At 58.8% G+C, this 26,527-nt stretch overlaps 1 protein-coding gene across 11 annotated transcripts in view; it reads left to right on the forward strand.

Annotated features, from left to right (window-relative positions):
- The first annotated feature begins 6,700 nt into the window (after window positions 1-6,700).
- Window positions 6,701-26,527, forward strand: part of ARHGAP8 (Rho GTPase activating protein 8) — a 71,860-nt gene continuing 52,033 nt past the window's right edge. For 3 of the 11 annotated variants that reach the window (XM_070600491.1, XM_070600483.1, XM_070600489.1), the window contains exons 1-2: window positions 6,806-6,963; window positions 23,359-23,478. In XM_070600491.1, the coding sequence (XP_070456592.1) occupies window positions 23,442-23,478 (37 nt within the window). In that variant the 5' untranslated portion in view covers window positions 6,806-6,963; window positions 23,359-23,441. Of the gene's footprint in view, window positions 6,964-14,033; window positions 14,455-18,530; window positions 18,608-23,358; window positions 23,479-26,527 lie in introns of those variants that run through there. The other 8 variants (XM_070600493.1, XM_070600486.1, XM_070600492.1 and 5 more) reach the window with 5 other exon arrangements.

Genomic DNA, 26,527 nt, shown 5'->3' on the forward strand with positions numbered 1-26,527 from the left:
CTGGGCAGGCTGAGGCCCCGGGATCCCAGGTGGGAGGAGATCGTGTGCTCTGGGCAGGGAGAAAAGGCTTCCCGCCCGGTGGTGGAGGGGCCTGCGGCAGAGGAGGTCCCTCCAGTCCCCTGAGGAAAGAAGGGAGACTCCAGAATAAGAGAGAAAGGCCAGAGCGTGGGGTGTGCGAGGGGTGTGCCCACTAAAGTTTGGACTCATTTGTAATTTTCCACTTGAGCAAGAAAATAATATTTGGCTTATAATTTAAAGAGAAAGACTTCTGAGTGTATACCTAAAAAACCTGAAAGCAGGGACGCCAAGAGACACTTGTGCACCCATGTTCAGAGCGGCACAATTCACAACAGCCAAAGAGGGGAAGCAACTCACACGTCCATCGATGGACGGATGGATGGATAAACAAAATGTGGTCTATCCACACAATGGGATATTATTCAACCTTCAAAAGGATGGAAATCCTGTCACATGCTACATGGACGAATCTTGAGGACATCAGGCTGAGTGAAACAAGCCAGTCACAAAAGGGCAAATACCCCATGAGGTCCCTAGAGGAGCTGAATCCACAGAGACAGAAAGTAGGGTGGGGGGTGCCGGGGCTGAGGCCAGACCCACACCCCTGGGTCCTCGTGGCTGGGTGGGGTGCTGTGATCAGCTCTGGCCAATGAGTTCGGAGCAGAAAGGACGGGGCCCTTTGGGGCTGGAGCATTTCATTGCTAGGTGGAGACCCTGCATTTCTCCAGCAGGCAGGGCCTCGGGGGGGCTGCAGACGCACAGCGTGAAGGAGAAGGAGACCGAAGTCCCTGTGAGCCCCTGAGACCGGGGGCGTCTGTTACTGCAGCATCAGCGCTCTTTGCCGACTGCTCTAGAGGAAGGCGGTCCGTGAGCGGGGGAGGGTGCGACCAGGATGTCACAGTTCATATATGTATGTGTATTGCGGACCCCTCACGGGCAGAGCCAGGACCCTGGGTTCTCATCCTGAACTGGTCACTACCTTGCTGTGTCATATTGGACAAGTCACTCATCCTCAGTTTCCCCATCTGTAGCAAGGATCTTTCCAGATACAGAACTCTGACTGGTGATATTTCTTTGCTTCTGTGCACTGTGGACCCGCAGAGCAGGAGCTGCGAGGCTGTGCACTGCTAGACCCCGGCTCCCTGACGCAGAAGCTCTGACAACTACTTAACGGGTTTTGACCTAAAGGTGATAAGGGCTTAATAATGAACTGATGGTCTTACCCCCAAGAACCCTTCTCAGTGACTCATGTGTTTGCAGAGAGCTCAGAACTGCTTTAACAGGCTGTAAAAAGCTCTAAAAATGTAAAATATCATCAGCACAAGAAGAGTTTCTCATGCTGACATTTCTCTTCCCACCGTGGGGATTTCTGTCAGCCTGTGTTTGTGGCGGAGCAGACGTAAGACGGGAGGATATAAGATCAGGCGCAGCTCTTATTTGCAAGCAACGGGAGCAGATTCTGGCTGGTTACAGAGAAAGAGTTTATTCGAGGATTTGGGGAGAGACCAGAGTTGTCAGGAGGTGGGAGAGCCAATGTTGAGGTGAAGATCCTTCCAGGAACAGTGCTTCCAACCACCCACAGGACAGGCCTGATGGAAAAACAGCCACTACTGCAGCCACCACACAGGGATGTTCCCGCCTCATGGGGATGCTCCCACCTCACGAGGATGCTCCACTGCACGGAGATGCTCCCACCTCATGAGGATGCTCCACGGCACGGAGATGCTCCCACCTCATGAGGATGCTGCCATCACACAGAGATGCACCCACCTCATGAGGATGCTCCACTGCACGGAGATGCTCCCACCTCATGAGGATGCTCCCACTGCACAGAGGTGCTCCCAGTGCACTGAGATGCTCCCACCACACGGAGGTGCTCCCACTGCACAGAGATGTTCCCATGGCACAGGGACACTCCCGTTGTACAGAGATGCTCCCACCACACAGGCATGCTCCAATTGCACTGAACCGAACCCACAACTGCCACCAACATGGATACCAGTTGCGTCCCAGGCACTTAGCTTTGTTGCCACTGCAGCCTCCTGCACCCCCAAGCTGAACATTGTCCATCTGCCCTCTCCAGCAGAATAAAGTCCAGGGCCACCTCGTCCCTTAGGGTGCATGTCACAGTGGTGGCGCCTAAGTCACTGTCTGGGCCCTGGTTGCAGAAGAGGCTGGGTAAACCCGTTTTCTGGCCACTTTGGGTTGAAAGACTAGCAGGGCGGGGAACCCCAGTCTGGCAAGGGCGCTTGCAAGGTGCAGGTGCATGAGTACATGGCCAATGTCCCACCCCGAGGTCAAATAGGGCATCAAGAGCATGGCCTGCTCAGTCACAAGTCAAAAAGGTTTCAATAATTAGGTGCAAACAATCCCAGAAAACGTCGCGGAGTCCGCACACGGTTGTACTCAGTGTGCAGTCAGCGCCAACAGCCGAATGCCTTTGCCCTAAAACACAGTCCGGGGCACATGACGGGAGGGCGGGCACCAGAAGGTGTGGCCGGGGGCCCTGGCTGGCTGCACGGCAGAAAGCAAGCCCCTTACCGCGCTGGCTCGCTGGCTCCCAGGTCCTGGCACGTGATCTCTTTCCGGCTCAGCCTGGCTGTCACGCCCACACTCAGCGGGGACATTCAGGTTTCACAGTTTAATAAGGTTCAAAGCAGACCAAGTCTTGGCTCAAGCTGCTGGCAGGGAAAATCAATTTAGGAAAAAACAAATGGGAAGTCCCAGACCTGGGAACCGGAATCTTTATTTCCTCCTTCCTTCCAGCTCTCCCTCCCCCAGGGCTTATTAATGTGGAATTTGCGCTGGTGGGGAGGACCAACTCTCCGACTTCAACATTTGTAAGAGCAAATTTAATAAAGCTGGGAATAATGCCATCCCGACTAATGCCTTCATTTTGCATTATTATTCTTTCTCTTCTATTGCAAAGCATTGGAAATGCAAGGAGTTATTGTTACAGCAACAAAAGGAAAACTGGTGGGTTACTGATTAGAGGAGCTTGGGGAAAACAGGAGAAAAAAGCTCAAAGAGGGTGGCCGGCCCAGGATTACGGTTCCTTTACGTTCCGTGCCTTTTGTTATGAATGGGAAACGCCCCGCATCCTTTGCTACAGTCGTCCTGCCTTACGGCTCTGCGGTCCGTGCTTCAGTGTCACTAGGCTGTGGGCGTGGAACCTGTAGGAGTTTTCACAAAACACGAATGCGAGGAGGGTGGCGCTCCCCCATCTCTCCACACCGTGAAATCACGCTGCCAGCCGTGCACCAGCTGGGGGCTCCTCTTGCTTCTGTCCAAAGTCGCATTTTTAAAACAGAAAACCTGCAAGTCCTCTTTCGTGAGAGACAGATCTTACACGGATATTAAAAAAGATGTTTGCACATTCCACGAAAGGAAAAGACACCAGCTGGAAGTACTGGCCAAACCGAGCAAGCGTGTGCTTCACGGGCCTCAGGCATCCCCGGGTCTCCCCGTCTCGTGTGGAAAAGGAAGAGTTTCCACTTAGAAAAAGGCCCCGTCCTGACCCACCCAGGCGCTGGGATGTGCACGTGTGTTAGAAGCTGGCCCCACGGTTCCCTCCACCTTCGCGCCACCTCAAGCCCTTTGGGAGCAAGGAAGGTACAAAATCGCAACGTGCAAGCGAGCTTTGTGAGTTGAAGAGACCCCGGGCTGGGACGGGCACCAGTTCTCTGCACAGAAAAAGGCAGCGGCTTGGGCAATAGGAGAATGAAACCGAGGTGAGCCAGCCATTCACAATGTCTGGGGATAGTACCTACCATGTGCTGGATGCAGGGCCAGGCCCTGGGGACACCGAGGGGAGGACAGGGCCTCGTGGTGCCAGCCTGCCACGGAATGGTAACAGCTAGCATCTAGTGCCAGGGGCTGGTCCCCATGAATACTACCCCATATTTGCCTATTTCATGGTTATCATTAGCAAAACGGGTGGGAGGGGGGAGCTATTGTCTTGTCTTTGGGGAGAACAAAGTTTTGGTCTAACTCTTTCCATTTCTGGAATGGTTATGTATCTCAGGCTCAGCCAATCAGAGGCCTTCCCTGGGTTTTTTTTTTTTTTTTTTTGCTAGTGCTTTGTAATTTGATTAAAAAGTATAAGCATATTTTATCAGAGGATACTTTTGGTTGTAAGAAATAGAAAACTGAAAGTAGTTTAAACAATAAGAGAAATCATTGGCACATTTAACGAGAAAGTCTGGAAATAGGGCAAGCCTCAGGGTGGGTTTGATCCAGGGGCTCTGCAATGACACCAAGGACCCAGTTCCTTGCCATCTCTGCTTTGTCCTAAGCCTAGATCTCTTTGTGGTCACAGCATGGCTGCCTGGTGTCCCTGGCGCACCAAGCTTCCCCATCTAGGTTGGGGGAGAGAAAAGGAGGGAGCAGGATTTTCTCTTCCCCAAGCTTCCAGGCAAAGTCCAGCACGTGGCGCTGACTGGCTTGGCCTGAGCTGCTCACCGTGGCCTGGTGAAGGCCTGTGTGGTTGGCTTGGGCCCAGTTACTCCCAAAACCTGAACCAATTGCTGTGGCAGAGCAGTGATGTTATGCCGAGTGGCCTCGCAATCAGATCCCCTCTCTGGAGGTGGAGAGGGGTCAGTACACCTGATTATCTTGGCATCTGTGCACTGGCTGCTGGGGACCACAGAGCCCGCCACACGTGACCCCAGAGCTGCCAGCAGCCACGCCACCTTCCACACAACCCAGCCTGGGATCGTGGAGATGCTCGCGCCCCTCCACCTCCACCCCCGGAAGAACCGGAGGGAGAAGGACACTCGAGCAGGGATCTCGTGAAAGCATCCCCCAGCCGCTGTGTGGACACACACTGAAGGGACCGAGGGCAGCGCAGGGAGAATGGCTGGGAGGCTGCTGCGCTGAGCCGCCTGAGGTGCTGGTGGCCTGGACCACTCGGACCAGTGCGGACTGATAAACAAATGACAAGCAATAGGACATATTGGAGTATGAGGAAGCCACTTGGTTTAAACTAATCTGGCCTGACCTTGTTTCTCCAAAAGGGCCTGACGTGGCCTGTTGGGCAGGCATCGTACATCTTTTTTTTCTTTCTTTCAAGATTGGTACCTGAGCTAATATCTGTTGTCAATCCTTTTTCCTTCCTTCTCCCCAAAGCGCCACTCCCCTCCCCGCCATACATAGTTGTATATTCTAGTTGCGAGTGCCTCTATTTGTGGCACGTGGGACGCTGCCTCAATGTGGCCTGATGAGTGGTGCCACGTCCGCGCCCAGGATCCGAACCAGCAAAACCCTGGGCCACTGAAGCGGAGCGAGCGAACTTAACTACTCGGCCATGGGGCCGGCCCCACATGCATCGTACATCTGCTTTAAACATTCACGATGTCCCAAAGCCAAGATGATGCCCTTAAAGATAGGGATGCAGCTTCCCCGTATCAGCATTCCCTTAAGGATAAGCATCTCTTCCTAGAAACTAAGGATTGATTACCCACCTGCTGTGCTCACCTTGTGACCACTGACCTGCTGACCCCGACCTGCTGTGCCAGTTGAGCGTCTCGTGACAGTTGTAAAAGGGACATTCCTATCATATGTGATGGATGCTCTTTGTTCCACGACGATATGTAACCACTCTGTCCACCCTGCTTCTTCGGGGCCCTTCCTTCCTTGGGGAGTGAAGGCCCCGGGCTAGTCCTCAGACCTGGCTCATAATAAATGCACCCTAACTTTGATTTATGGATTGATTATGGATTATTCGTGTCAACAGGTTGGAGAGAAGCGGTGGCATTGTGACGAATTTTGAAGGAAGAGCCGTCAGGGCTGGCTGAGGGACCACACATGGGATGCAAGAGGACAGGAGCCAAGGATGACCCCAAAGGTGTGGATGGGGCCGGTGGAGAGCAGGACGGGCAGCCCAGGGGAGGGCCCGGTGTGGACGCATGGAGCTTGAGCTGCCTGCTGAGGTCTCCATGTGGGCAGCGGGGGCAGGGGTCCGGAGGAGGGGAGGTATTAGTTGCGGACCATCAGGGTGTGGGCCGTAGTGACAGCAGGAGGCTGGGGAGTGAGTGTGGAGGGAAGCGGTGCAGACCCGGCACTCGGTGTGGACCTTCAGGGATCAGGGGGATCAGGGAAGTGATCCTGGCAGGAGGCAGCCAGGACACTGAGGGGCGCAGCCAGAAGGGTGGGCCATGGATCCCGGGCTGATGTAAGCCCATCCGTGGACTCCCCCTCACTGAGTTGCTCCCTGAACTGCGATGTGACAATATTGGGGGAGCAGTCATCCTCCTGCCTGGGGCCGGGGTCCCACAACGGCACCTCCAGGGGTATCCAGCCCCCTGCCTGGGTCTTCCTGATCATATGACCCCTGCCTCAAGGCAGGGACAGTGACTGTGCCCACGCACAGAAATGCAGCGCTGGGCCCTGAATGACCCCAGGCTTGGTCACACCCCCTCCTCCAGGAAGCCCTCCTTGCTCCTCAGCCTGGGTCAGGGCCGCTTCTGGGACTGTGGGGTTCTCAGCCCACGGTGGGGGGGCCCCGCCACAGTCCTGCGAAGTCAGCACCCGGCCCAGAGGATGCTCTGGGGGAACCTATTGAATGAAAGTTTCCTCTCGACGCCTCGCCAGTCTCGCCCCCGCCAGCCTCACCGCGCACAGCCTGGAAACGCGGACACGAGAGAGGCGGCCCCCGTGGGTGTGCGGATAGGGGCTCGGCGAGGGCCTCCGAGCGCGCATGCTCCACCCTCCCCGCCCACCAGGCGGGGCCACCGGTGCCCCGCCCCGTCCCCGCCGCGACCCCGCCCCCCGGGACGTAGCGCGGGCCAGGGGCGGGGCCAGGGGAGGCGGGCCCAGCGGAGCCCAGGTGAGCCTCAGGTGAGCGGCGGCCAGGTGAGGCTGGTGTCCACGGGAGGGCGCCCGCCTGGGCCCGAGGGAGGCGCCGCGCGGGCTCCGAGGCCGTGGGCCGGACGGGCCCCTTGGCAGGTGGGTGACGCGAGGCAGAGACGGGCGCGGTCCTGGTCCCCGCTCCCGCCCGCCCGGCCGGGTCCCCTTCCCCGGCCCCAGCCTACCCGGTTTTCCCCGAGGGCGCGCTCCTCTCCCACTGCGCCCGCCCGTCTCCCCTCCCTGGGTCCCCCCGCCCTCTGTCCCTGCACCCCCTTCCCCTTCTCTCCCTCCTCCCACCCCCTCCCTCCCCCGTCCCTGCATCCCCCTTCTCTCCCTCCCCCCTGCACCCCTGTCTCTCCCTCCTCCCGCCCCCTCCCTCCCCCCCTGCATCCCCCTCCTCTCCCTCCTCCCGCCTCCTCCCTCCCCCCTCTCCCTGCACCCCCTCCTTCCCCCCAGACTTCTCTCCCTGTGTTTTCCTGTTTTGGTCTGGTTGAGCTGGGCTGTCTCAGATCAAACTTTCGCTTGTCCCCCCTTTTCTTCCCCTAATTCAGGGTCTCCGATGCGGGGTCACCCAGGGTACGGGCACATCAGCTCCCTCACCCTGAACCTGAGGGGGCTTGGAAGCATCGGTCCTGCTTCGCAGATGAGAAACTGAGGCAGGGCAGGTGCTGCGCTAATTTAAACTCGGGGGCTCAGCGGGGCTGCTGGCCCCTGCAGCGCACAGGGGATGGAAGCCCCGAGGGTTAGTAGGCCGGAGACTTAACTTACAGGGCTAATTAGCCCGCGGAATCGCCAGTTAGGGGAGCGGCCCTGGCTGCTCTCCCTGTCCTCCAACGCTGGCCCGGGCCCCTGAGAATCCTGGAGCCAGGTGTGGGTGCTGGCTGGGCGTCCCCACCGCCTGGGCCTCAGACGAAGGATCTGGCCGGAGGGGAGGGGTGCCTGTGATGCTTGTTGGCAGCCGGCACATGGCCTTGGCTGTGGGGGCAGCAGGCCTTGAGGTCTAGTCAGAGGCTGTGTGGGGTCCAGAGAGCCCTGGGCTGCAGCTTCCCCTTGTCTATGAGTTGCCACAATGTTGCCATTTGTCCAGGCCAGAACTCAGAATCCAGACTCCAGAGTGAGCATCCTTCCTCCGTCTCTGTTGGCAGGTTTAGGATCTTGTTTGTGAGTTCCCCTGTTGATGCAGTGAATAACCACTCCTCAAACCAGCACCAGGGCAGGGACGGGGGTGCAGAGGGACACGGGACACCGGCCTGAGCCCCGCTCGTCCTTGTGGACAGCCACCTGCCCTCTCCCTGCCCACAGAGTCTGGTGACTGTGTGATAGACGGAAGCCCGAGCTTATGGGAGGAGGGCTTCCTGGAGGAGACGACCGTTGAGCTGAAGGAATGGGTGAGAGGAGGTAGGCAGTGAAGGGCTTGGCATGTTGAGGTCACACGGAGGCTGGGGGACTGCAGGTGGCTGGGATAATTCACGTGTCGGGGGTGGAAGTCGCCACGGGGACCTGTGGTGGAGTGGATAGGAATTTACTTGAATAACGTCATTGAGTCATTGAAATTTGACCTCAGTGAGATGGTCTAAGGTCTGGAAACTTCCTTAACTAAACATCCGTGGACGTACGGCGTCTAACAAGCTCGTCCCAGGCCCAGCCGGTCATGGGCACGCCGTCAGCGGTGGCTTCCGGTCGAGGACAGCCAGAGCTCAGGCCACCCAGGAGGGCCTCACATGCAGATCTTTCACCACATTTAAAACCCATCCCATTCCCTGATTTTGCCCTCTCTCACTGGTGGGGAAACTGAGGCGCTGAGGCCGCAGGAGGGTGAGAAAGAGCCATCAAAGGAGTCAGAGAGCTAGTTTTTGAGCAGGTCACTCTCCTTCTCGGGGCTTCAGCTACTGACCTGTAAAATGACCCTGTCGGCCATCCTTCCCCAGAATGGTCCAGGTCGCTGTCCCCAGCAGCTGTCCAGCCCCAACTTCACGCTTGCACGTCTCCCTCCTCGTCGCGCAGCCCGTGAGGCCGAGACTGTTACTTTTACAGATGAGGAACCTGAGACGGGGAGGGTTGGCTGACTTCCCGAGGTCACGCGGCCAGCGAGTGAGAGCCAGGCCTCAACGCCAGCTGCGCTGTGGCTGCAGCGTGCAGGCCCCCACTGGCTGTGCCTCCTCCCTGGGCACCGAGGGTGGAGATGCCTGGAGCCTGCTGGGCCTGCCCCTTGGGTCTGTGTGGGTTGGCGTGGGGTACACGCAGCTAACTTCTCCCTCCATCCTTGGACGAGGATGGATGCTGGGGGAGATGCGCCACGCGTGTCCAGAGGCTCCGGCCTCCCCGGGCACATTTGAGGGGAGCCCTTCGGCCCGGCACTGTGGGAGTGGGGTGTCCTTGAAGATGCCCATGTGGGACTCGGCCGCCCGCGAGCACACTGCTCTGCGACCGCCCTGGCCACCAGCCGGGTTTCTGGGTCCCTGGAAGGCGGAGCCCCACTGAGGCCTGGCCGTGCTCTCTCCTCTCACGAGGGCACCTGAGGCTCCGGGGAGGGACCTGGCGGGCGGTGCTCAACAGCTGGCCCTGGAGCCCCCCCCACTCCCAACCCCTGGCCGTGTGACCTTGAGTTTCTAGGCACTCAGTGCCTTGCTTTCCCCATCTGTAAGATCCGGACAGTGTTACTACCTCTCATAGGGTTATCGGGAAAATCAAATGAGTTACTTTCTTTCACTTTCTTCATGATCCCCGACGGGGCAGGGCAGCCGGAAGTCCTTTTTCAGTTGGAGGCCAATGACTGTCCGTCAGAAGGAACTGGTTTGACTGGTCAGGAGTCCAGAAACTTCTGGGAAGCCGTCCCCTCCCTTCCCCCACCTGGTCATAAAATTCAAACAAGCAAAAGAAACCCGGGGGGGGGGGGGGGGGGGTGCGGTGGGAGGGCCGCCCATGTTCTTATCTGCAGGAAGGCCAGGAGGCCCGGTCGGCTGGCCACGCGCCCTGCGGGCCCCTCTCCAGGCCTGCGGCTCTCAGGTTCTCGGGGTTCCCTGCCCCAGCCATGGCCCTGACGCTTCCGGCCACCACGTAGGCTCTGTGCTGTGGCACCGTGCGTTTTACGGGGCGGGGCTGCTTTCTGCGTTTCTGGTTTTGCTTATGGAGAATTTCAGATGTTCAAAAGTAAGCGGATGTCCCAGCGGCAGCCATGCCAAGCTGCCCCCCGGCCTTGGCTGGCCCTGCGGCTGCCCCCTCCTGCTGCCCACTCCCGCTCACCCCCAGGCCCCCACCTGCTCACCCCCACTTGCTCACCCCCAGGCCCCCATCTGCTCACAAACCTCCCCCCCGCTGACCCCCACCCTCTCGCCCCATCTCACTTTCTTACTCCCGCATTATTTTAAAGCAGTTTGCAGCCCTCATGCTCCACGGATGTTGCTGTGTGAATCCCTCTTTATAACGTGACCACGATATTATTATCACACTTAAAACAAGTAACAGTAACTCCTGGACATCCAAGAGTATTTGGATTCCCAGTTGCCTCCAATATCAAAATTTCCTTTAGGTTTTTCTTTAATGGTTGTTTTTCATCAGGACCCAAACATGGTCTATGTACGCAGTGTCGGTCCCCAGGCCCCCGTGGCCACTCCCCGTGTCGGTCCCCAGGCCCCCGCGGCCACTCCCCTGTAGGAGAGGCTTGTGCTTGGCCTCCGTCCGCCTCGACCCTCCCCTGCCTGCCTTGTCTGTGGGTGGGCCCACCTTGCAGTGTGAGGTCCTGCCTGTCACTGTCTCCTGTCCTCATCTGGTGCTGGCGGTGGGGCTGTGCCCATCTCGCAGACGAGGGGGTGGGTCTGAGAGGGGTCAACCAGCCTCACTGGGAGGCACCGTGAGTCGGGGTGACCCGGGCTGGCACCCGTCCTCTGACTCTGCATCCTTTGCTCTCTCACGGCAGCTGCCTGGGGGCTGGTGGCCCACACTGCAGAGGTCCCGGGGTCTGGGTGGGGCCCCAGAGAGGATCAGAACCATCCGGCTCTGGGAGGCACAGAGTGGCCTGACCGTCCCTGGGACCTGGGGTGCTTTTCTCTCCGGCCACATTGAGGGACAGTCTCTCCTTGCCCTGGCTAGACTATAACAGGATCCCTCTGGAAAGAGGCATCTGAAGGTAGAGGGTGGGTTTATTGGGTCCTGTGGACCCCACTGCAGTTTCCAACGAGGCCAGGGAGGAGGTGGACATGAATCCAACTGAATGACTGGATTGGACTTGAGCCAACGATCATAGTAGAAACTATTTATGGATCAGTTACTCCCTGCAGGAGCTGTGCGTTCCAGGTAGTAGGGACAGCATGTGCAAAGGCCCTGAGGCAGGAACAGCTTGGTGTGTTAGAGGTGCACCCAGAGACCTGTGTCGTAGAGCAGAGAGAATAGGGTGGAGGGGAGGTGGTATGAGATGCGTTCCGGGGGGCGGCATGGCCAGGCCACAAAGAGTCCTTCAGGGGTTTGTAGGGGGTTGAATTTTATTCCAAGGACCACAGGAAGCTGTTGGCACTCAGGGGCTCATGGGAGGTGTGGAGGTGTCTGGGATATTGGAGTGCAGAGTTGGGGTGGAGAGCACACGGTTGCATGTCCCTTAGGGAGGAGAGGAGAGGGCCCAGGGTCCCCGTGCCAGCAGGTCTGAGTGTGGGTGCTGCAGATTGTGGCAGAGGCCCCAGCTGTGTCCTCTTCAGGGACAGAGCAGGCTCGGGTGGCGGAGAAGGGAGAGAGCGAGGCAGGCAGTGGGAGTGACTGGGAGCGTGGGTGGGACCCGGCCGGCAAGGCCTCCAGTGCTGGGCTCTGCTGCGTGCCCCTTGTCTGTTCTCTTATTCGACAGACGCCCGCTGAGCTCCTGCTCACCGCCCTCGCCTGGCTGGGACTCAGGCGTGAGTCAGAAATGGCCTTGGCTGTCAGGGAGCCCTTGGCGATAGGTCAGGACGAACACACAGACCCGTGGTGATGGCTGACGAAGGCTGTGACGGAGCTGAGGCTGCAGGAGCCAGAGGAAGCCCTCTCCTAGCCTGGGGTGGGCAGGGCCTCCTGGAGGCATCAGGACGTTTTTGACTATAACTAACAGAAAACCCAACTCTGAACTGGACCGAAAGTCAAGGGGGATCTATTGGCCCATGCAGCCGAAAAGGCCTGGGGATGGGACGGATGTCAGGTATGGCTTGATCAGGACTTAGCCATTTCCTGCACTTTTTGTGGGCTGCTGGATCTTCAGGAGGGCAGCAAGTTGTCTACAGCCACTCCAGGCCTCGTCTTTATACACAGCTGTGTAGAGAGACCCCTTCAGTGGCCCTCTCTTGACAGCAAGGGATCTTCTTTCCCCGAAGCACTGCGAAAGCTCTTCCTGGTGCCTCCCGGGCCTAAATGAGCCCATCCCTGTGGCCAGGGAAATTGCCATGTGCTGCTTGGCTCAGCTTGGCCTCCCCAATACCCTTGGCAAAGGGAGCTAGGGTTACCCCTAGATCAGGTGGGCCCTGGGATGTGGGGCGCGCCAGCTCCTTGTGCTGCAGGGCTGTGCAGGTGACAGGGGCACAGCTCCATGGGACAGGGGACCCCCGCAGGGCAGCCAGGGTTCTGGGAGGGAGCGGCCTCGTCTGCCCAGAAGGCCGTGGGGACAGCCCTGAGTGAGTCTCGGTGTTAGTGTCTGCAAGAACCACAGGAGGGCGCTGCCTCGGCTGCTCCTCACAGACCCCATCCCTCTCGGAGGGCCTGGCCGCCCGGGCCTGGGGCGGGTGGGCCACTGACAGGGTCGTGGCAGGTCCCAGCTCGTTTGCAGCTTGCTGCTGCCGTCTCCCCCAGGTGTGGTGCCCAGGTTCCAGGGGCTTCCGGCCCTCCCTCCTGGACGCATGGTCTGCACATACCTTCTCACCAGGGCCGGGGACCCACTGGTGTTTGTGATGACAAATGGGTAGTAGGGGCCTGTGTCAATAAATTTGTCACCTGTCTGAGGTGAAAGGGTGAAAATTACTTTTTTTTTTTTTTGGTGAGGAAGATTGGCCCTGAGCTAAGACCTGTGGGATGCTGCCACAGCATGGCTTCATGAGTGGTGTGTAGGTCCACACCTGGGATTCGAACCCACAAACCTCAGGCGGCAGAAGTGGAGCGCTGAAACTTAACCACTACGCCACCATGCTGGCCCCAAAGATTACTTTTTATGAGGTGCCGTTAGGAAAATCCCAGCTCAGTGTGACCCCTTCTCAGCATCGGCAAGAGCTGTGTGTCTCCCACACCTGGACTGCATGTCCCTGCCTCTGCTGTGACCGTGCCAGCCCTCTCTCTGGTCTCGGGGCCTCCCTGTCAAATACAGGCTCGGCCTGGATGACGCTGGCGGCCCCCCCACCCCGCCAGGCCTTGGTCAGACGCCCCCTTCTGAGACGACCCAGGTGGCGCAGACCCCACAGCGCACGCTCTGCCTCGTCCGCCCTGCACGGACCTCGCCACCCTGGTGACATGTGTGCTTGTTGCCCAGGTGTCAAAGGTTTTTTGCAGCTGCGGCATCAAGACGGTCGCTGTGAGGGTCTCCGTGTCATGTGCATGTATATTTTTATGGCAACAAACCATTTTGTCGTGAATTGTAGATGGAAGAGTTGGGTGATTTGAGGTCTCTTTGGCATGACCTCCCCGTGGCGGCACGCCCGTTCCCGCCCGTGACTCCAGCCATGCGGCCTCCTGGCACCGATGGCTCCTGGTGTCCACCCCCGGCCGGCAGAGGCTCCAGGGTAAGCGCCTGGCGGTGGGCTCAGGAAGGTACTAAGGGTGTGGACTTGAAGCCGGGGAAGGTGGGGTGGATCTGGGGCTGTGAAGCCCTTGCGAAGACAGAGGGTCCTTCTGTACCGCCCGGGTGTTTGCCCTCGGTCTCGGCATTCTTGGAGGCCCGCCCACACCAGGCCCGTCCTGGGCGGGAGGGGTCCTGTGTGAGCAGGTCAGCCTGGAGCCCCATCCTCGTGAAACTTTCTCTGGCGCATGAGCCCCGCAGTGACACTGACTGAAGCATCGCAAAACGAGGATGCACTGGTGCCCGGTGGGGAGCTTGGACACGGCATCGGGGGGGGGGGGGACTGCTGCGCCCCCGGATGGAGAGGGAGGATCCTCGGAGCTGGGTGGGGCGGCTGTGATGTCACACAGATCTGTTGGTCTCTGCCCGGGTCCCTGGCCCTCGATCCCACAGCCCGGGGTGTCCTGAGTGCTGGGCGTGTCCTCATTGGTCACAACAAGCCCCCTTGTCCTTCCCTGAGTTCAGGCTCCCGTGGGGGCTCCAGGGGAGACCCCTCGGAGCTTCAGGATGGGCGGTAGGCACCAGAGGGCCCAGAACTGTCTGCCCCGCCCTCGCCCAGGGCAGGAGAGAGCGCTGTATGTCCACCTCGGTGGCCAATGGCGGGGATTAATCGATGGAGCCTGCGTGATGTGGCCGTGGGGCTGAGAGCTCCCAGTGGTGACCCTGTGCTGGGAGGGTGGCACCCGAGCCGCAGGAGCGCTGTGCCCACCCCGCCCCCACGCCCTGCCCTGTGCATCTCCTGTTTGGCTGTTCCTGAGTCGCATCCTCTGCAGTAACCCCGTCCTCGTAAGAGAAGCGCTTCCCCGAGTTCTGTGAGTCGTTCTAGCCAATTGTTGAACCTGAGGGGTGTCATGGGAACCCCTAAATCTGTAGCCAAGTCAGACAGAAGTGCAGCTAGCCTGGGGACTGGGAACTTGCGACTGGCGTCTGAAGTGGGGGCAGTCTGTGGGACTGACTCTTAATCCTGTGGGGTCTGTGCTAACTCTGGGTAGTTTGTGTCAGAAGAGGATTGAATTGTCAGACACCGACTTGGTGTCAGAGAATGAGAGTTGGTGTTGAAATGACATATTTTTTTGTTAGAAGAAAATACCACACAGGGACAGAAGGAACTTAACAAGTCACAGAGAAGAGTCTGTGCAAAGGTCCTGGGGCCGGCAGGAACAGTGTGTGGTCTGGGAGAGGCTCTGATGGGCAGGGTTGCGTGGCTGTGGCCACAGGTGCAGGAGGGCAGAACGCCCAGGGCAAGGGCGTGTGGGAGGTTACAGGCTGGAGAGCCGCAGGCTATGGAGTCACCTCCCTCCAGCCCTTTTTCTTGTCAGTAAGGCGGGAACAGAACTGCCTTTCCTTCCTGCGGTGCCTGCACACTGCAAGGGGCTGGGTGCCCAGAGCAAAGTTACTTTAGAAGATAATTTTCGGGAAAGGATAAAATCCTGACTGTCACACGGGTGACAAGTGAACACATGGGAAAGAGTTAATTTCACTCATGAGGGAGCCGGGCGGAGGTGTCGCTGGGTGAAGAGAGTCTGAAGGACAGAGGCATCTGCAGATCAGGAATATTGAGAGGGGAGCGCGAATGGAGGCACGGCTGGGGGTTTTGGGGGGGGCAGATGGGGGAGGGGAGAAGCCGACGAGGTTTGCCGGACAGGGCGGACTTCCCGCGAGTGTGACGAGGATGACTGGGGTTGCTGTCACTTACCTACAGCTCCCCCGGTGTGAAGCGGCTCCCGAGGCCGGGTGGGCCCCCCCGGGGCGCGTCCTGGTCCACACGGGGCATCGCTGTCCGCGGAGGCGCACCTTGGGCCCCACGGTTACCAGGAGGTGCCTGGGGCACTGGCGGTCAATGCTGGCGGATTGACTGCCAGCATGACTTTTCCGTGGGTTCTTCGAGACACCCAATGAGGCGGGGGTCCCAGTGCGGAGACCCGAGACCTGCCTGGGGGTCACAGCTGCATCCTGGCGCCATGTGGGACGACACGCCAAGAGCTGCCTGGGAGCAAAGATGAGAAAGAGTTAACTGTGGTGGTTCCGGGTGGTGGGATGTGCCGATGGTTGTTTTCCTCCTTGCATTTAAAAAAATATCTTTGACATTTCCTGTCGTATTTGGAGTCGTTCTGGTTCTACGCTGGAGTCAGGAGACCTGGTTTCAAGATCCCGCTGATGTGCTGTGTGGCTTTGGACAAGTCCCTTCCCCTCTCTGGGCCTCCGTTTGCCTGCTCTACAATGAGAGTTGACCGCACCAGATGTTCCCCTGGGAGCCTTCCCGGTGCCACTGTCTTGTGGTCCCAAAAATTCGTGGGAAAGAGAAGCCCAAGTGTGGAAGAGGCCTGTGTCAGCCCTGGTTCTCCAGAGAAAGAGAACCAGTTGGAGATGTTTACATAAAGAGAGTTGTTTTAAGGCTTTGGTTCACGCAGTTGTGGGGACCAGCAAGTCTCGAATCTGTAGGGCAGCCCTGCAGGCTGGATTCCTGGGCAGGAATTCTGTGCTGCAGTCTTGAGGCAGAGCTCCTTCTCTGGAAAACCTCAGTGTTTCCTCTGAGGCCTTCAACTGATTAGACAAAGCCCACCCACACCGTCAAGGGTGGTCTGCTTTACTCAGAGTCAACTCACTGTAAATGTTTTGTTTTGTTTTGTTTTGTTTTTTGGGGTCTTTTGGTGCTGAAACCTGGGATCGAACCAAGTAAATGTTAATCACACCTACAAATACCTTCATAGCAACATCTAGGCTTGACCAGAACAGCTGGGCACTGTAGCCCAGCCAAGCCGACACATAAAATCAGCCATCACAAGGCCGGTGGGACCAGCCTCACCGGCACAGGTGCCCACTGCTCTGTTGGGTGCCTCCCAGCCCGTCAGCACTGCTTGGGGCTCCTGGCCTGGGGGAGCAGGACACTGGCCCCCCGGGAACTCCCAAGCCCTTAGTGCCAGCGTGGAGGGTGGGCTTCCTCCCGCCCTGGCCAGGCTTCCACCCTGCATGGGATGGGGTCTGGCTGACCGCGTGTGGCAGGGGTTGGGGAGGCCGCCGGGCTCTGGTCCGGGTGCATAGAGCAGCCCCGTGCGGTGGGGAGAGCTCTGCGGGGGGGGGCTCACCGGGCTCGCCCCGACAGACACCCCCCAACCAGCTGTTGCCACCACAAGGACGCATTCTGTGTGACACACTCACGGCCGAGTGTGCAAACTGCAACAGACAGCGCTGCCTGGGCTCCTGGACGTGGGTGATGGGGGCCGAGCTCTGGAGCTTGTGAAGGAGAAAAGGTGTGAATCTCTCTGTTTGGTTAAAGCAGAGTCTGGGGAGAAGCACCGCCTTCTGGCTTGGCGGCTCTGAGCGGGTCCCTGGCCGGGCCCCTGGGCGGAGCCACGGTGCGGAGGGAGGGCGGGTGACACTGGTCTGTCAGGTTTCCACCCTGGTGGTCAGTGCTTCCTGCCAGCTTTTCAAGCAAGAATGTTCCAGACGTGTTCCCCTCCCCGGGGGCGGGCGGGTCCCCAGCAGGAGCGCTGCATTTCCCGTCGGGGACCCCTGGTGCCCTCCGGAGGTGGCCTTCGAGCTGTTTGTCTGGCTGGTGGCCGACGGAGCGTTCCAGGCCAGGCCACCAAAGTGGGGCCCAGGACTCCAGAAGCTCCAGGAGGCTGTGGGGACAGGGCCGTGGGTGTCAGTGTGATGACATGTGGCCGCCAGGCCCCCGACAGGACTGGGTGCTCCCCCGGGGTGGTGACAGCGCCCGGCCCCACTGTGCACGGCAGCCAGGCTTGTTGGGTGGCCCAGGGACGTGCACACGGCTCTTGGCTCAGCAGGCTGGGCCGGCGCTCCTTGCAGACCAGCTGCCTGGGCCGCGTTGAGAGCTGGGGGTGTAGATGATGGCGTTTCCCCTCTCACCTTCACTGCAGTGGTGGGGGCTCCCTGCAGGCCGGCTGTCACCCCCACCGCCCCCCAGACCCTCATGGAGCTGCCCCCCAGCTTGGGTGCCGAGCTCAGCCATGGAGGAGGCAGGTGGCGGGGCCTGCCCTGCCTGGCGCTCTGTGCCCTGTGTGCTGCCAGGGAGCAAACCCGATCCTGTGTGTGCGCCCGGCCCTGGCCAGCTGCTCTGCGCCTCCACCCCAGCTGCCTCCCCTGCCTTCAGAGACCGTGGCCTCCAGGGTCAGGTGACCCCGGGGGCTGCGGGTTGGGGGTGCGGCAGGTCCAGTTGCTGGCATGAAATGGGGGTTGGTGAGGGGCTGATCTGGAATCACCGTCTACACTGGAGCAGGAAGGAGTGTCCCGGCGGGGGGCTTCCTGGAGGCGGTGGCCCAGAGCTGCACCACAGAGGAGCCAGGCACGTGTGTGCACGTGTATAGAAGGGTGTGCACGTCACTCCTAGACCTCGCCTGCCTGTCTTCCTGGGGCCTTTCTCCTGGGCTCTCTGCCCCGCCCCCCTCCCTGCCCCTGCCCAGGGCCTTCCCCCAGCATCGTTGGGGACTTGGCAGCAAGTCAGTGAGAGAGGCAGGGCAGGGCTCTGGCTCCGTCCCAGCCCAGAGAGGGCACAACCCTCAGCAGGGCCACACAGCCGACTGAAGCAGCAGAGTGCACCTGAGGGAGCAGGTGGCCTGGGCTTCAAGGAAGATGGAGGAGGGGGAGAGCCCAGGAGGTGGAGGGGAGGCTGGTTGAAACTGGACCCTGCTGCCATGGCTCCTGGACAGTGGAGAGCTGTCAGAAGGGTGACACGAAGACCCCGGCTTCCCTGTGCCCAGGAGAGAAGCCACAGAGATGGGAGCAAGGGCGGCCTGGGGCGGAGTCACCGTGCGACCTTGAGCCGGTGTCCACACCTCATGACTCAGTTTTGTTCCCTGATAGACGGGTTAAGAGTTTATGAGGGTCACGGGGCCACACGAGGGTGGCCTTTCTCCCTCCCCACCCCCTTCCCTCTGCGGCTGTTCACAGAAATTGTTCAACTACAGAAAAACGCACGGAGCACACGCCGACCTTGAGCCAGAAGTTGGTACCGTTCCTTCTGGATTTTCCCTCTCTGTCTCTCTGTGTCTCTGTCTCTCTCTGTGTCTCTGCCTCTCTGTGTCTCTGTCTCTCTCTGTGTCGCTTTGTGTCTCTGTCTCTCTCTGTCTCTGTGTATCTCTCTGTGTCTCTGTCTCTCTCTGTCTCTGTATGTCTCTCTCTGTCTCTGTGTGTCTCTCTGTGTCTCTGTCTCTGTGTGTCTCTGTGTCTCTGGCTCTCTTGGCTGAACTGTTGGAGAGTAAGGGGCAGCCCCCTGCCAGCCCTCCTACCACATTAGCCGGCGTCCCCCAGCACAGGACACCTTCTGCCGTGTGACCCGACACCATCCTCACCCCTGAGAATCCACAGGAACTCCTTTAACCTCGTCCACTGTCCATTGGCCTGGTTATCCCGGGAATGTTGTCACTGCCTTTTGTGGACTGGAGTCCCGTCTGGGTTCGCCTGCGGCTCTGGCTTGTGAGGTTGTGAGGTGTTTGGGCGTCTTTCAGTCTGGAATGGTGCCCCACCCTCCCCCGCTCTCTCTCTTTTTATGACAATGTCTGGGGGGATGTCTCTCTCCGGTTCGGTCTGATTTCCGTCCCCGTCGTGCTGTCATTTTTCTGTCCTTTGATCCCTGGGGGTGTTTCCTTGGGAGCAGCAATGCCAGAAGCTTCACCGGTTTCAGGCTACACCCTGGGGGCGCGAGTTCTTCACAGGCATGTCCTTCCTGCCGCAGCGCACTGGGGGCACTGGGTCGGGGGTCCCGCTGCCATGGTGCTAGGCCACGTTGCGTGCCTGTGGTGGTGGCCGCCAGAGTCTCTGTCCGGAGCACATACGTGTTGTCTGGACACAGTTGTGTTCTCCACCGTCCTCTCCTGCTCCCCCGATCGTCCCCCCCCCGCCCCCCCCCCGGTGCTGGGCCATGCTCCTGGGGGCCAGGGCGGTGGGCTGAGTATTCTGGGGTCTGGGGTCCTCTGGGCTGATGGGGTGTGTGTGAGCAGACAGAGTCGATTACAAAATGTGCGTGCAGCTGAGGAAGACTGGAGGGGACTCTGCAGAAATCGCACTCGCGCCCGGGTTCTGGGAGGCTCCCCCTTCAACGAGCTTCCTTGATGCTGTGAGGCCGTTTTGCCACTTAGAAAGGAGCCGTGGGGTAGAGAGAGGTCTGGGGGTCAATCTCGGCAACACGGAGCCGACCAGGTTGGTGGAAAGACTGTGTTCTCTGCCCGGCACAGAGGAGCTTGGATCCAGGCAAGCAGCGTCCTCGGGCCCTGAGGATGAGACCCCGGACCCGCGGCGGGGGCAGGGTGAGGCCGTCTGGGGCGTGTCATCTCTCTGTGGTTAAGCTGGATTTCCCCCTCAGAGTTTTCGGAAATGAAATTCATTTGCTCGTACCACAATAAAAAGAAAAACAGTGTGGGCGTTGATCGTTTTATTCTTTTAAAGTAAAGAATATTGAGGCAGATTTTATCAAGTGTTTCAATATGCACAGATTTTTCGAAGAGAAAATATTAGCACTCATTTTGTTAGAAGTGACAGGTCATCTGTAACCCAAACTGGCTTAAGTGGAAAAGAGAATTTATTGGATCTTTGCTTTCAGGTACAGCTGGCTGCAGGCACACAGTGTTTTAGGGATTTTTTTCTCCATCTCTCTGTCTTCTGCCATTGGCTTCATTTTTCTCAGTTTCGTATGATGACCTTTGGTAGCTCCAGGCCCATGTCCTCTCAGGTTCAGGTCCTGCAGAAGAAATTTAAAACGTTTGTCTTCTCAGTAGCTTTTACAGAAATCTTAGAAATTCACTCTGATCGGACCAGCAGGAGTCATGTGATCACTCTGAACTGATCTCTGCGGTTCAGGGAATTTGGTGCTGCGATTGACCAAGCAAAGGCCCTGTGGTCCATCCTTGGTGCCTGGAGTGGAGCTTCACTCAACATTGCACGGGCTGTGTGTGCATGTGTGTGTGTGAGAGAGACAGTGCGTGAGTTACTGGCGGGTGGGGAGGGGATGCTGGTGGTCAAGAGGACCGCTGTCCACTCTGTCCAGCCAAGAGCCCCCTTCCTGGGGACTGCAGGCCTGGACTCTGGCCACAGCCTGTGTCTACATGGCATCATCCTGTGGGCACAGGGAGGGCCTCGCCGGCAGGGGAAGCTGTGCCCCTGGCGCCCGTTGGTGTCAGGAGCTGGCCTCCCCTGCCCGTGTGCGGCCTCAGCAAGCTCCGGGCCCTCTGTCAGTTTCTACCCATTTCTAGTAGAGGTTAACTCCCTTCCTCATGCTGATCCTTTCGTGTCTGGGCCCCTCTCTCAGCCTGAGCACTGGTGAAGGCACAAATCGGTTCCCCTCTGTGTCCAGGGCCCCGGTGCTCCACCTAAGACATGGCTGTCAAATGACTGGGTGAGGCCTGCATGCACCCCTCCCTGTCCACACAGCCGGCATCCTCTCCCCCCTCCCTGTCTACACTGCCAGCCTCCTCTCCCCCGCCCTCCGCTGCGGTTGGCTTCAGCCACGCTCACCCCCGTCCACTCTCGCCCCCGCTTCCTGCGGGAGACTCCACGTGGCCTTTCCAGGCCCACCGCCGTCATTTCCTGGGCGCCCTGATGACTCCCTGACACCATCAGAACCCGTGCAGGTTCACTGAATTTTCACACGTGAACACACGCCGGGACCGGCACCCAGACCAAGGAGCAGAGGGCGCCCGCCCCGTGTCCCTCCGTGTCGAGGCGAGTGCCTTGCTGACTCTTCCCTGGCGGGTTCACTTTGCCCGGCTTTGAACTTTGGACACTCGGGATCCTGCTGTGTATCATCCTCTGCGCCTGCGATTCTGCCCACCCTGATGGTGAGACCCCGTGGGGGACGCGTGGCCATGGACGCCCCTGCACAGCCGCAGAGCGCCCTGCCCGGCCTCGCTCTCCCCCACGGCTTGTGGGTGCTTAGGTTGTTCCCAGTTTGGGGCCATTTCGGGGGCCGTGTCATTCTCTGCACCGACGCGCACACTCTGCTGGTGTGAGTCCGACGGGGCCTGCGGAGTCTCGGGCACACACGTGTTTTCATGTTCAGTTAGAGTCCATCCCCCGGGCCCTCCCCGACTCTCTTCCCTTTCATACCTCCGTCCAGTGTCGTGGGTGAGGACGTCCCACAGCGCTGCCTCTTGATGGGCAAGTGACCCTCGGTCTCTGCCTCAGTTTCCTCGTCTGTAAACTGGAGATAGAAAGCAGCACCAAGCTAACAGGTTTTTAGGGGAAGAAGAAGGCAAGCATTTTAAAATTATGTGTCAGTCGCGTATTTTTTTTGGTTCAAATAACTTTATATTACGAGCAATACAGGCTTTTGCAAAAAATGAGAAAAAGCCCAAATAAATGGATTTATAAACCCTAATCCTAGAACTCACAGGAAACAGCATTTTTGAAACAATGTTGTGCGTGTCTTTTCTGTTAAGAACTGGACCCGGCTGCATGTGCTGTCTTCACTCTGCTTCGTTGACTTTTTAAAACACCTCGATCGAGAGAGAATTCACGCAGCACCCAGGTCTGCCGTTTGAAGCACACGGGTGACTGGGTCCCAGTGCGTTCACAGGGTTGTGCGACCTTCACCCCGGTCAATTTTAGGGCATTTTCATCTCCTCAAAAAGGACTCGTGCCGTTTGGCTGCCACCTCCCTAGGTCCCCGTTCCCCCCAGCCCCTGGCAGCCAGGAGTCTGCTTTCTGTGTCTGCGGATCTGCCTGCCCGTTCTGGACATTTTGTATAAATGGAACCGTGGAAGCTTTGGTTGCTGGTTCCTTTCACTGAGCGTGGTGTTTTCAAGGTTCGTCCGGGTCGGACTAGTGTGGGTATTTCATTCCTTTTCTTGGACGAATAATATTCCGTTGTTGGTTACTAATGGAGGTTTTTTTTTTTTTGAGGAAGATTAGACCTGAGCTAACATCTGCTGCCAATCCTCCTCTTTTTGCTGAGGAAGACTGGCCCTGAGCTAACATCTGTGCCCATCTTCCTCTACTTTATATGTGGGACGCCTGCCATGGTATGGCTTGTCAATCGGTGCCATGTCTGCACCTGGGATCTGAACCGACAAACCCCGGGCCACCGAAGTGGAACGTGCAAACTTACCTGCTGCGCCACTGGGCCAGCCCCGTTTTTTGTCTGTTTTTAGTTATTTATTTATTTTAACGGAGGTGTTTTTACGTAGGCATCGAAGCGGGTCCAGACACGGAACAGTCGTCCAGTAACTCTTAGCTGGGGTTGTGATCACCAGCTCGGCAGCCATGAGCCGTTCTGCTTGACCTTTGCCGGCCTCAGTGACCCCGTCTGTAAAATGGGTACAGGAGTGCGAACGCCTGTTTCTGAGGGGGTGGTGACGCAGGAGCGGTGGCGTCCTCGAAGGGTGCTGACCTGGAAGTGCTGTTGCCGCCCACGTGTCCCCACCCCGGCCCTGTTCTTCTGGGCCGTGAGGATGGTTGGCGAGAGCCCCGTCTGGGGCCCCAGAGGAGGAGGGGGAAGTCAGAGTGGGGTGGATGCCACCTTTCTGGGGCCCCAGCTCTCTGGACCTCGAGTTCGGGGAGGGAGAGTTCTCCCGCGTGTGGTTGTGGGGAGCTGGGCATCAGAGGCGGGAACACGAAGTGGTTCGAGGTCTCTGTGGATTGAAGCGGGTGTTCTTTTTCACATTAAGGAGAGAAGTTGGAGCAGCAGGTGGCCCCTTAGGGCCTTCCTTTATTCCGGAGGCCCTGGCCTTAAATCCTGCCTGTTCTATGTGCTTCTCCCTCAGGACGTCGGGAGCACCCCACGCCTGGACCCCGGAAAGGCGGCATCGGGGCAGCGTGCCTGGACCACCCTGGCCACCGGCAGAGCATGTCCCGGCTGGCCCTGGAGGAGCTGGCCGACATAGGTAGGAGTGTGCTGTCGTCCAGCCTCAGCCGGGAGAAGGGGATCATTGGTGCCCATTCTTAATAGCTGTTCTGTTCATATGGCTTAAAGTCTAACCCTATAGAGAAGTGCCAGTGAAGTCGCCCTTCCACTCCATCCCTGGGTCCCACCCCCACCCACACCCCAGGTAACCATCAATAGTGCCGTTTTCTTTCCAGAGTTCTTTTTTTTTTTTGAGGCAGATTAGCCCTGAGCTAACTGCTGCCAATCCTCCTCTTTTTGCTGAGGAAGACTGGCCCTGAGCTCACATCCGTGCCCATCTTCCTCTACTTTATATGTGGGACGCCTACCATAGCATGGCTTGCCAGGCGGTGCCATGTCCGCACCAGGGATCCGAACCAGCGAACCCCGGGCTGCGGAGAAGCGGAACGTGCAAACTTAATCACTGCACCACCGGGCCGGCCCCTCCAGAGTTCTTTTATGCAGTCACACAAGCCCTGTGGAGGAGGAGCCGCCCTCCGCGTGGTTGTGAGCTTCATTCACTGCTTACAGCTGCCCTTCAGGGGGCAGGCTCCACGTCCCCATGTTACAGACGAGCAAAGCAAGGCTCCGAGGGACTGGACAGCATGCCCGAGGCCTGGCGATGGGCCCAGCTGGGAGGAGGGCCTCGCTTCCAGGTGCCCAGGGAGCCCCTTCCCGTGGAGTCTTCTCCTGGCATTTGGTTGAGACCATGCATGTGCGTCACTACGTGCACTGGGGCCCCACTCTTGATTCTCTGCCCTCGGGGGCAGCTTCCTCGCCCAGGTCTGCAGTAACCAGAGCAGCTCTGGAGAACGCACCGGGGGCCTGCAGCCCTGAAACAAACGGTTTTCCCTTCTACCTCTAGCAGCAGCGTCTCACACCTCGACCTGGGATGCCTTGGCTGGGTTTTACACGAGCTGCCTGATTTGCTCCGAGAACCCCTGATTTTGCCTCCAGTTTCCTCTCCTTATGGCTCACGGCATGTGGCTGCAGGAAACCGTTTCTCGCTCGGGTCGATGTGGCAGTGTGACAGCATTCCCGATGCTGGGGGGCTGTGAGGTGCCACCCCGTCCCCGGGAACATTGTGGTCCCTTCCTTCTCTGTGTCCCTCAAGATGGCCAGTGTTCTGGCTCCTCCTGTCTCTTCCCACTTGTGCGCCCTTCCTGCTGGAGCGGTGCTTTCTTTTCTTCTTTTTATGGAGGCAAAATTCACACAACAAAATTAGCCACCGTAAAGTGAATGGTTCACTGGCATTCAGTCCTTTCACAGTGCTGTGCAGCCATCACCTCTGTCTAGTTCCAGAACATTGTCATTGCCCCCAAAAGGAAACCCCAGCCTGTTAAGCTGTCACTCCCCCGCCTCCCTCCCCCAGCCCCTGGCAACCATCCGTCGGCTTTCCGTCACTGTGGACTTACCTGTTTGGGCATTTCTTATAAACGGAGTCATATGTGATACGGCCTTCTGTGTCTGGCCTCTTTCGCTTAGAGTGATGTTTCAGGTCTCGTTCCTGGCGCCCATACGTCCATACCTCACCCCTTCCGTGCTGAGCGGCATTCCTGTTGGTGGATGGACCACGTTTTGTGTTTCTGTTCATGCGTTGATGGAGATCTGGGCCACGTCCGCTTTTTGGCGGTTGTGAGCGGTGCTGCCGCGAGCCTGTGTCTGTCGGACTGTCTGTTCAGTTCTCTTGGGTTTGCAGTAGGGGCGGAGTTGCCGGGTCGCGGTGATGCTGTGTTCAACTCTGAGGAATAGCCCAGCGTCTTGCCCCGTGAGCGTGAGCGCTGTGCACATCTTCCTCGTCGGGATGCCTCCAGAAGTGGAGTGTTCCTGGGGGGTCCACGTGGCTGTACCTGTAGGACCACGTGGGTTACCCTCGGTGGACGTGGGCCGGCCCAGCTCCGGCCTGACCCACATTCTCTCCCCCATCTCTCTGTCAGGCTGTCCCCGCCCTTTGCTTATAGCCTCCTCTGCCAACCCTCCGGTGGCCTCCTGGGCTCTGACTAACCCTGACCCACAGCACGGCTTCCAGCCCCCAGGGTCTGGCCTTGCGGGCCGCCTGGCCCTCGCTCTCCCTCCAGCCCCGCTAGCCTGTTCCCTTCTCCCTCCCGGGGGGGCCTTTCCTCTCTCTGAAACACTCCCTCCCTCCCCTCCTCGTCATTTTACACCGCCCATCGCCAGGCTCTGGCACAGACGCTCGGCGCCCACTCCAGGAAGCCTGCTGCAGCCGCCAGGGGCCCGGGGTCTGTTCTGGGCTCAGAGCCCTTATCTCAGTCGGCACCTGGGGCTGTTTGTCTCTGCTGCTGCCCAGCACGGGCGGGCCAGCCCCGTGGCCCCCTCTCAGGGGCTTCTGACTGAAGAACTCTGCCTCCCTGGGGCCCCCAGCTTGCCCTCCACTCAGCCGCCGGAGGATCCTAGTAAGACCCAAGTGGGTGGAGCATGTCCTCACTGCCTCGGCCCCCAGCGGCTGCGGCACGGCAGGACACGAGGTCCCTGTGGCCTCCCTGCCCTCAGCTCCTGCCGCTTCTCCTCCAGGACTCAGCTGCTGCCACCCCTCGGCCTCCACCTGGAATTCCCTCCCAGCAGGTCCCAGCAGGGCTACCCTGCTTCACAGCTCCACTCCCCTTGGCCTCCTGCCCAGGCCTCACGCCCACCCGGGGCCCCTTATCCTGCCTGACTTTTCTTTAGCACTCGTGCCTGATATGTGGCTCTTTTCTGCCTGGTCTGTTCCTGACCCTGCTCACCCTCACCCTGCCAGATGTCCGTCCTTGAGGACGGGGACGACATGAGTTCCCTGTGGCTGCTGTCACAGAGTCCCACAAAGTTAGTGGCTTAAAACAACATGCATTATTTTTTTATTTTTATTTTTTGGTGAGGAATATTGGCCCTGAACTAACACCTGTGCCCTTCTTCCTCTATTTTGCATGTGGGACACCGCCGCAGCATGGCTTGATGAGCTGTGTGTAGGTCCACACCCGAGATCCGAACCTGTGAACCCCAGGCCGCCAAAGGAGAGCATGCCAATCTAACCACTACACCGCTGGGCTGGCCCC

The sequence above is a fragment of the Equus przewalskii genome, chromosome 29, assembly GCF_037783145.1.
Source record: "Equus przewalskii isolate Varuska chromosome 29, EquPr2, whole genome shotgun sequence".
Classification (NCBI taxonomy): Eukaryota; Metazoa; Chordata; class Mammalia; order Perissodactyla; family Equidae; genus Equus; species Equus przewalskii.